The sequence below is a fragment of the Lotus japonicus genome, chromosome 1 (assembly GCF_012489685.1).
Source record: "Lotus japonicus ecotype B-129 chromosome 1, LjGifu_v1.2".
NCBI classification, from domain to species: Eukaryota; Viridiplantae; Streptophyta; class Magnoliopsida; order Fabales; family Fabaceae; genus Lotus; species Lotus japonicus.
The window spans coordinates 83,065,209-83,076,027 of record NC_080041.1 but is presented as its reverse complement, the minus strand read 5'-3'; the positions used below and the strand labels follow the sequence as shown (position 1 = coordinate 83,076,027).

The 10,819-nt window shown below is 40.7% G+C and overlaps 2 protein-coding genes across 2 annotated transcripts; one reads left to right on the top strand and one right to left on the bottom strand.

Moving 5' to 3' along the window:
• Positions 1 to 4,262: 4,262 nt before the first annotated feature.
• LOC130722464 (uncharacterized) lies at positions 4,263 to 7,087 on the bottom strand. Its single transcript, XM_057573195.1, has 2 exons — positions 5,812 to 7,087; positions 4,263 to 5,158 (listed from the first exon to the last, which is right to left on the bottom strand). Exons 1-2 carry the CDS (start codon positions 6,761 to 6,763, stop codon positions 4,662 to 4,664), a joined length of 1,449 nt encoding a protein of 482 aa, XP_057429178.1. The 5' UTR covers positions 6,764 to 7,087; the 3' UTR covers positions 4,263 to 4,661.
• Positions 7,088 to 8,003: 916 nt separating this feature from the next.
• Positions 8,004 to 8,654, top strand: LOC130748707 (uncharacterized). The gene has a single exon (XM_057601953.1). It carries the CDS (start codon positions 8,004 to 8,006, stop codon positions 8,652 to 8,654), a length of 651 nt encoding a protein of 216 aa, XP_057457936.1.
• The last annotated feature ends 2,165 nt before the right edge of the window (positions 8,655 to 10,819 follow it).

The window sequence follows — 10,819 nt, the reverse complement described above, 5'->3', positions numbered from 1 at the left end:
TCAAAAAAATATAAATTCAAACATTCAATTATAATGTTTTGTTCTCATAGACCGATTTAATCTATATAAAAAATTTCGGGAAAAAAGAATTAATTCAATTATGCACACATGTGATGTATAAAAGGAAGATTAAAATACATATATTTGGACTTATTAGGTTGAGGACTTACAAACAAAACCAATATATATATATATATATATATATATATATAATTACTCAAATTTAATTTAAAATTTGTACATTGCACCTAAATTATTTGAAAATAATTTTTTCTATTAGTTTTAATATGAAAGTGTATTCATGTTGAATTTTCTTACTCGTACACGGTGAATTTCACTCTTATTATTTAGACATGTACCGATACAATGATTCAAAAAAAATTGATATACTAAAATCAATATTTGTCAAATTTTTTAGTTGCTAGAATTAAGGGACTAAAAGAAATGAGTATTCAACAAAACAAAACCGCAACAATTATCACACAACCTGTAAATTTCCTAAACTTATTAAAAAAATTATGAAGAATATACTAAAGTTATATGAAAAATTATATTTTTATTAGGTTTAACATGATAGTATTTTCTTGTTAAAATGTTCCTCCCTGTAGGAGAATATTACCCTTGCAGTTTGTATAAAAAATAAAAGTGGACTATATCATTATGTTGAACAAATTTCCCATAATACTTTATTGTAAACCAGGGAAAAGTTGTTAAAATTTATTTGTATATTTATTTTAATGTGTTTCTCATCCAATAATATATCTTTTGCTGTAAAATAAATACTAATTTTTATGTGAACGTTTTTTTCATTCAAAATGTTCCTCCCAATGGGAGCTATTAACCTTGTAATTTAAATATAAATAATATAAATTATATATGCATTAAATTATTCTAATCTCAGTTTAAAAAAATGTCTTCTAATTTTTGCACGACATATTTTCATCATCAAATTATCACATATATATACAATTATATAATTATGAAAAAGTACTAAAATTATATTAGAATTTATCCTTAAATTAATTTTAACTTGAATTTATTTTCATGTAAAATATTTCTCATGTGGGAATTTCTTACCGTGTAATTCAAATATTAAAAATTGTAACTATATATATATATTAACTTTTTAATCTTAGTAAGACATTTTTAGTGTCAAATTGCTCTTGTAAATATCAGTTATTGTGTTATATTTGTACTTATGATAATATATTACTACATCCGTTGGAAGAGAAAGTTCACACAAATTAATGAAAAAAATTAATTGTGTTGATTTTCCTAAAAGTATTATTTGTTTTCCTATTTCAACCTTTAGAATGTATTTTATCTTGTTTCATTTATTGTTTATGTAAAGACATTTCTAGGAAAATCATCAATAATGCTCTCTTGAAAATCTAAGTGGATATAGGAACAAATTTATTTCTTCAAAGTGGACAGTTAATTAATAAAAATAATAACCTTTTTATATAATTGTAATTATTTATAATTTTAGATAATCAGTTATTATGAAAAAATAATTACTTTGAAATGACTATTTCTTTTAAGAATAATCATTTTAAATTTTCTATTACCCGTATGTGTTTTTCAATATCATTAAAAAATAATAAGTTTGAAATGTGTTAGTCTTCTAAGATAAAAAACTTAAGATACTAATTATTGATTCCCGTGCATTATATTTTTCAATATAAATGTATTACCCAAAGTTACATGTTGTCATTTTTATATTTTCAATTCATGTTCAACATTACTCATAAGTTTTTTTTGGTACATCTGAAAGATAAATTGCAGCGGCAGGAATCGATCTCTGGGTATCCCCTACCCAACTCATATGTCCCCAGCTCCTACCACTTGAGCTATTACTTTCACAATCAAATTATAATTCTTCTGTATATATACCCTTAAATTATTTACACAGTTTGGAAAGAGTACTAAAATTAAATTCTTTTAATTCCATCTTAAAAGTATTTTCATGTAAAATGTTTCTACCCGTATGAGCTTTATAATATGTAACTTAAACATAAATAAATAAAAGTTATATATGTTCATTTATTCCAATTCCCATCAAAAAAATCATATTTTTATATATATTTAACTTTAAACTTATGAAAAAAAATCTAAAATTTGTTGAAGTTTATTGATTGTTATTTTCATATTGAAAATATTTTAATATAAATGTTCTTCCTTGTGGAATCCATATTTTTACATATTAAATTACATTTTTTTACACTATATCATTGTGATTTCCTAAACTCTAAATAAATACGGATGCGTAAAAAAATTTAAAGGATGCAATAATAATTCTCTTATATAAAATACTATAATATATTTATCAAAAAGCAAGAACATTTAAGTAAAAATCGCAATAGATATCTCTGGTGGAAAAACACCACATTCCAGTAAAGCATACAAAATTTTTGAATTTAAAATCCAATCTATTTAATTGTTAACCACCAAGAAAAATAAAAAACACAACTGAAAAATTTCAATAATTGACTTTTATTATGTATTTCAAATTACTTGCAAACAATTTGAGTATGAGGGGGAGACCAAGAAGTGAGGGATTTCCAATACAGTCTCTACAATAACCATTCATGATAACGTATTTAGTTTCTACAATATACTGAGAAAAGAAAAAGGAAACTAGTAAAATGTGGAAATTAAGGATTTCTTTCTTAAGTAATTTTTCATCACTCATTGTTAGGCTCATGACTAGATACACAAATTTCTGAATACATTACTGATATAACATGGTTTATAGTTCACATTTGAATACAACACCAACAAACACCAACATGGATCTTTTACAGTCATATTTTCTAGGGCTTTCTGCTGCAAATTCTTGACCATTAATTCTTATATTAAATGGTTGAGATTGATTCATAAAAAGTTAAATTGGTCAATTTTTTTATACATTTATCATTTTGCTGCTGCGGAGGCAGAGGATCTGAAACATCCAACACTCCTAACTGGGAGGCTCCTCCTTTAACAAAACCACCAAACAGAAAACTACACCCCCTGATAACTGTCTATACAGCATACACCCTACTACTACTACTACTACTTATTCTCAATTCTAATTTAAGTCCAAACTGAAAAGCTTGTATGATGAAGAATGTCCCATTCCAAGGGTGTTTCCAACTCTATTTTATTAATTGTTGCCAGCAGTTATATATCCAGTTTCCGTACATTAATATCTATATTTGAACCTTGCATGGCAGCGATTGAGTAGTTCTGGCTATGTCTTTTCTGCTTCTCGGTCCCCATATCTTGCAAGTGCTGCCATTGGCATCCTGGAGGAAGAAAATCCCAAGTTGATAACAAAACTGAAGAATAACATTGTTGTTTTATGGTATGGTGAGCTTTGTTCACAGTGCAAGTTGCTTCAGTAGAATCCTATTGTACACTAGTACCTGCTTTTCAGCTTTTGCACAACATCTTGTGGAAACTGTGAATTACTGTTTATTTGCATTTTTTGAATCCATTAAACAACAGTATAATGTTATTTGTTTGGCAATGCATTGGCCAGTGGCCACTGCAGGATTGTCAAAAATATCAGGGTTGACTATTGCAAGTAATCCAGGAGCACCCATTGTTTACCTAATTACCTGAGATTAGTGAAATCAACAGGTTCCACGCAAGATGACCTACATCTGCTAAGCTATTGCTGAAAGTGTAAGGAGAGTGCTGTTTGACAATGTTAATGGCTTGTTATCACTTTTTGCTGCTTGTGCCTAATATGGTGAATTGATAGGTTTGAGAGGAGATTCCTTATTGGTAGTGACTTCCAAAAGATCTACATTGGACAAATGTCGTTTACCTGTTGGAATTAAATTGTTTGTTTCTGCATCACATTCAGAGTTCGATCTTCTCAAGGCATCTGAATCATTGACAAGGGTTGACTTTTATTCCCTATATTTTATAAAAAAAAAGTGATTTTACTCCCTCACCAATGACTAAAAATGAACACATATTTTAATACTTCTTAAAGATTAATCGAAAAAAATTTAAATAGAACGGGTTGCACCAAAACAAATATATCTAGCGTTTGGGTAGTACTTTTGGAACTCAGTGATGAGGTCAAAAGCAACCTTAGAATCCATTTCAACTTGGACTTTCGAAGGTTTGAGGGGAGCTGCGAGTCTTAATCCCTTTAGGACACCCCAAAGATCTGAAATATGGACAGAGTAACTCTTCTAGTAACCTCTTTAGTAACCTATTCATCACACGTTTCAGAAAAAAGAAGTTCTACAAAAAGTTGAAGAGAATGCCTGAAAGTACAAATTTTATTATATGAACAATATTTACAGAAGGGGAGACAATATCCTCTTCCAAAAGCAAAACTGAATGTTTAGCCACAAGATAAGAGTGAGTAAACAATTAGTGAAGACAAACTGTATATTACTAGTTAGTCAATGTTAAGGCTCCCCAATCAGGGATGATAGATAAACTAGTCTGCTACGTATATGAATCTCTTTCTATGTGTGTTCTGTGTATCCCTATAGCGCTGAATCATCAATCATCTGTGCGTAAGATCCCCCTCACATGATGAGATACAGCAAGCATTCTTCCAAATGAAGGCGATACATAGCCATGTCCAATTGGGACAAGCAACCATGATGTTAAATACCAGAGCCAAGACAAAATCCATGTGCACTTGTTGTAAGCTATGTAGATGATCTGTATGGAGATTTTCCAGGACCATCTAAGACAATTTCAAATAGATCAGCCTCAGACTCCTCATCGAAATCCATAGTTCGAAAATAATTCCCATTGCTGTTGTGGCTTCCTTTGGTTGCAGACCGATTAAGCCATTGAGAATCAATCCTTCCCATAGAGAATAGTTCCTTGCTGTCGTCGTAGCTCAGGGTTGGCGAATTCACAAGTGGTGCTATAAAACATGGGTTTGGTGTTCTCTGCGCATTTGCAGGTGCATATTTAAATGCACTTTGTCCAAAATTAACTAGTACCTGAATGTCTATATTTGCAGCCAATGTTGGATAGAGTGGAGTGCCAAATCCTTCTGACTGGCAATGGATTACATGCATCAACTCTGAGTCTAATGTGAAGAAAACTTTCTTCTGCCTTGGATCAAACCCACAGCCAATAACCTTATCAGCTCCTATCCATTCTGCCTTCTCAGACTCGAATACAAGTTTCATTCCTGTAAGGAAGTTTCATACTTAGATGTCTCAATATATGTACATATATCAGAAATATGAACTGTGATTCTGTGAAGCATGTTTTAATGTAAGTATGCATCTTATGTGGCAATCTAATCTGCTTTTTGAATCCCAATAGACTAGTAAAATAATGAAACTGAGATCATAGTACTACTGCTATTTGTTATGTGTGCCCTATGGACTGAAATCTTTTGTAATCAATTTGAGTCTCATTTTCTGTCTCACCAATAAAATTGTGACATATCAATTAAAAATCACAGTGTAAGTTTGTAATTGCCCCTCTATGTCTTTTTAATTGATATGACAAGATGACATTGGTGGGATGGGACATGAAATTGAGACATCATTTGATGACAGAGGATCTTGACCTGTATGACTGTGAGTCTGTGACCATGTTGTTATACGATGAAACATTGAAAAAAGGTTGTACTTTGTGCAATGAAACATTGACTGTGACCATATTGTTATCCTTGTTCCCTTCCTAACACATCAGACAAAAAGAAAAAAGGTTGTACATTGTGAATCTGTCATGTTCACACTACACCAGCCAACAAATCTAAATCTAAAGGAATGAAGAAATGATCATGATGCATTTGCTCAAATGGTAAATAAATGAAAGTGGAAAATTTGTTACCATCAAGATAGACAGAACCATTGGAGTTGAACCCAATACTCCCAGGGTAGCTGCCTGGAACATTCAAAAGAACAGGACCACCAGTCGTTAATCCTAATGAGAATTTCACAGATTCACTCTTTTTCCCACCCTCTCTGCTATCAAGCTTAATTTCCTCAACACTGTTGATCTTATGACCATTGCTGCTGGTTACATGAACAAGAGCCTCCGAATTCCCTTTAGCATTTGAATTCCCCTGAACCAGAAGCATGGTCTTCTCACCTTCACCACCTTTTCCAACAGATTCACTGTCACCAACACCAGAATACAAGATGATGATTTCAAAATAGGCTTCTTGTGGGAAAGCATAGTTTCCCAAAGGAGGACCAGGCAATGGTAAAACTGTTCTAATCACAGAAGCAACACCCATAGAAGGGTTGTTGTTGTTATTGTTGTTGTTGTTGTTCTGATGAGAGTTTCTCATCCCAGGGTTGAGTCTCACCTTCTGCATAAACTCAGCTGAACCCCTTGAAACTTCCCATGTTATCTCAGCCTCTGATTCTCTTCCTGAACCACCCACTGCTGGTGGTGCTACACACGATCCCATTCCCAACAGTGCAGACTTCTTCGAAGAAGAAGCCATGTAACTCTTATAGTTCGTGAAAGCAAATCGAGACCATCCATTTTCACCAGCATCAACAGCCATGGAAGGATTCTCAGCCCAGCTGAAAAGAGTTGTCCTCTTCCCAGAAACCCCACTTCGAAAGGCATAGAAATTTCCACTTTTCTTGCTCCCTTGATCCAATTGAAAAGGTGAAACAGAAACCCCTATTGGCGGATTCTCCGTTCCAGGCTCAACAGAATTCCTACGCTTCTTGTGAAGACAACACCGCCAGATGAGAACCACCAAAAGGGTCGCGGCGAATCCGGCGGCGGTCGCCGCCGCCACCGGAATGAGTATCGACTTGTTCATAATCTTTACGGTTTATTCAGCTTACCCTTTTGCTTTGTGCATCGATGGTTCTGAATTCTGATCGGAAAAGAAGAAGAGAATGAGAGAAAGGAGAAGATTATGAGGTGGCGGCGTGGACTAAGACTAGTTCAATGAAAGCATGCAGCAACAGAGTCAGAGAGATGAAACGATGAAGTGGCACACAAAACAAAATCAAAGGTTGTGTTTGTTTGATGAAACATTTGGATTTGATTTATGAGAACCGACAAAGTCTAATTCATAGGCAATGAACGCGTTTGATTTGATATGATTAATGTTTTGTTTTCAAAGGAGAGAGAGAATTTTAGTCATGGAAGAACTGCGGTTAAGTTGTTGTGTTTTTGTTTCCAAGTCTTAACAAGCACTTCTAGAAAACTAATGTGGCCCAATTATACTAGTTTTCCACTAATCAGAAAGCTTAATATTAATGAATTAGAAAGGGATGTTTTTCCTGATTAACTTGAATAATTTAGACTCATTTCTTCTTCTTCTACTCATTTTATTTTCTTATTTCATTCTTCTTTTGCTATCACCTATCACATGTATTAATTTGCTCTCTTCTATTTGCAAGTCTCACAAGATTAGAGGTAGAGTTTAGTATCGATGTAGCTGTTCTGGGAACCCTGACCGGGAACGGACAGGGCACCCAGGACGGGGCTGGGCCCCACGGAACGTCCCGGCTAGGGGACACCTCGAGGGAGTTTAAAGGCCCCCTACTCCTGGGCCCCACCACCAAGGGTGAGGACAAGGAGCCCGGGGCCCACTATGTAGAGGTTGACCTAGGCCAACTACCCTAGGAGGTAGGTTGGCTGGTGCAGATCCGTAGGACCCCCCAGGCCGTTGGATCACTGTTCCTCAGCAGGAGATCCAACGGTGATCCGTGCCCCCAAGTACGAGCCATGCATGACGTTGCATGGCTCCAACCCTAATTCTACCTCCCCTATATAAAGGGAACACTCTTTCAAGCTAAAGGTAACGTATCCTCTCTATTCTCACCATTCTCACCACTTCACTCACTAACTTTAGCATCGGAGTGTCTTGTAGGAGCCCCTCCCGGGACCTTGCCAGCTTGGAGTCCTTCAGCCCGTCCAGATCCCCCTCACCTACCCCTCGTCAACGGGTAGCTTGGTCTCTCCCAGTTCAATTGGCGCCGTCTGTGGGGATCTGGTAAAACTCTCCCCAGCACCGCGTGCCGTCGCCTCAAGTCATCAACTAGCAAGCTATGGTAGAGACACGTCAGACTTCACGCCGTCCTGTTCCAACTCCTGAAGGCCATGTGGAGACTGTCAACGAAACTACGGATCGCAGAACCCCTCCTCCTCCTCCACAACACCCTCCTCCCCCGACTCCTCAACCACAACCCCCTCGCTCACCGGAACCTGCGGCCATTACCCCGCATGCGGCCCATGAGGCGCTCTGCCGTTTGGAGGCTCGCATCCGGGCAATGGAAGAGGACAATGGGGAGGGGCGAGAGCAGGCCCATAGTATGAGAATCCGAGACGCTCAAGAGGAGATTCACATGCTCCGAGCACGCCTGCGACAACTTGAAGAGCAGGAAACTCAATCACGCCCCCTGCCCGCGTTCTCCCAGGAAGAGGAGACGAACGGGGGCCCGATCCCACCCCCTATTACCAGGAAGCGCGTCGCCGGGCACCCGCGGCCGAGCGGGTGGCCAGCCATACTCCCCGGAGACGCTACTCTCCCCGCCGGAGCCCATCCAGGCGCCGGAGCCCATCTCCGACTCGGGATAGGACGCACAACCGCCCCAGGTCCAACAACGCGCTTGTCACCTATCCAGCGCCGATCAGAGGTCCTCTATCCCCGGAGATCATGGCGTTTCCTTTCCCTCAGGGGTGGGCACGGCCCAAAGTGAAGCTCTACGAGGGAGATTCCGACCCGCAGGAGCACGTGAACTTCTTCGTAGGCGCGATGCAGTATGCTGGGGCTAGCGACCCTTTATACTACCGATGCTTCCCCATGAGCCTTGGAAAAGGACCCATGAACTGGTTCCAGAACTTACCGAGCAACTCACTGCACGACTGGAACGGGGTCGCATCCTGCTTTTTAGCCCAGTACTCCTCGGTACGCAGCATACCGAAGACCGCACAAACTTTGGCTTTGGTTAAGCAGAAAGAGAAGGAGTCCCTGAAAGCATTTCTCAATCGGTTCAACAAGGAGGCCGGGGATATCACCGGTCTCCTCCCCGACACCAGGTTGGTCCTGGCCACCGCAGCTCTTGCACCAGGACCGTTCCTGACCTCGCTGGACGGCAAGCCAGCCAACACTCTAGAGGAATTTCTAGCTCGATCAGAGAAGTTCATAAACATGGAGGATGCCGCGACCCTGAGAGCCGCGAGTCAAACACTCGCGATCAAAGGACCGCCGAAGATGAAGGAGCACAAGGACCAGCCTTCGACCCGGGAGTCCCGACGGAAGGGTCAAGACGAACGGAAGTCGAAGCGGAAGAAGTATGATAGTTATACCCCGCTGAACTCCTCCCTCTCACGTATCCTGAGGGAGAGAGCCTCCACCGACCTCAGAGACCGTCCCCCCCGCTCCTGACGAGAGGGGACAAGCTGGATTCCAAAAGATTCTGTGAGTTCCACGACAGCCCGGGCCACAAAACTGACGAGTGCCTGAATCTCAAGGACAAGGTGGAAGAACTAATCAGAGCAGGAAGACTGTCCAAATATGTAGCTGTGTCGACGGGGGCCCTCCAGCGCCCGCGCTCGCCACCCCCTAGGCGGTCACCGACCCCCCCAAGACACCGAGAGCGAACTCCTCCCAAACGCCGATCGGCAGAACGTCGAGACAGGACTCCTCCGCGTCGCCAGAGCCCCGAGCGTCGCCAGAGTCCCGAGCGTCGTGGACGAAGCCGAGAACGGAGAAGAAGCCCCGACCGACACGGCCGGGATGAAGTCAGGAGACATCATGGAAGCAACCTAGTCAGCGTCGGTTCAATAGCAGGAGGGTGGGCCGCTGGCGGGCCCACCAACAGCAGCCGGAAAAGGAGTACCCGCGTCATCATGTCCGCGGCTGGGCGACCCCCACCAGGGTCCCTCCACCCCCCGAGGCAGAAGGTGGCCATTACCTTCTCGGAGGACGATTACAGCGAGGATACCGGTGAGGAAGACGACCCCATCGTCATTGAAGCCCTGATCGGCAACGGTAAGATCCGAAGGACTCTCATCGATACAGGTAGTTCCGCTGACATTATGTTTTATGATGCTTACAAGAGCTTAGGGCTATCGGTGAAGGACCTGCTCCCCTACGACCATGATTTGGTCGGGTTCACAGGGGACAGAGTCCTACCCTTAGGATATTTTGATACTTGCCTTTCCTTGGGAGATTACAAAATTTGCAGGACTATAAAAGCTCGCTTTCTGGTGGTGGAGTGTCCAACGGCGTACAACGCCATCCTTGGCAGGCCAAGCCTCAACACTTTCAGGGCGATCATATCCACCCACCACCTAATGCTTAAGTACCCCTGGGCAGGAAGGGCAGTACCAGTACGCGGTAACCTAGAAATGGCGAGGAGCTGCTACAACTCCAGCTGCAGACTGGCCAGGGAGGAAAGGAAGAGGAAGAAGTCCAAAGTGCACGACCAGCAGAACAACTTTCACGTTCAACACACCAGTTTCATGACCGACCTCGACCCCCGCGTGGACCAGTCTAGAGACGATCAACGCCTCAAACCCGACGGGGAGTCCCACCCCATCCAGGTCGGTCCCCTTCCAGAGAACACCACGAACATAGCTCGGGGCCTTCCCCGAGACCTCTCCAAACGGATGGAAAAGTTACTACTTTCCAATGGGAAGCTATTTGCCTGGTCATCGGCAGATATGCCGGGCATCGACCCCGCATTCTGCAGCCACAGACTTTCCGTCGACCGGAAGTTCAAACTAGTTGCTCAGAAGAAAAGGCAAATGAGCGCCGAGAAGCAACAGGTTATCCAGCAACAGACCACAGAGTTGCTTCAGGCCGGGATCATTCGGGAGGTCAAGTACACAACCTGGCTCTCCAATGTAGTCTTGGTCA

Bases quoted from the DNA above. Each gene is read 5' to 3' on its own strand.
- LOC130722464 (XM_057573195.1), bottom strand. From the start codon at position 6,763: ATGAACAAGTCGATACTCATTCCGGTGGCGGCGGCGACCGCCGCCGGA. The intron at 5,159-5,811 runs GTAACAAATTTT...ACTTCCTTACAG, and splicing joins TGGTTCTGTCTATCTTGATG to GAATGAAACTTGTATTCGAG.
- LOC130748707 (XM_057601953.1), top strand. From the start codon at position 8,004: ATGGTAGAGACACGTCAGACTTCACGCCGTCCTGTTCCAACTCCTGAA.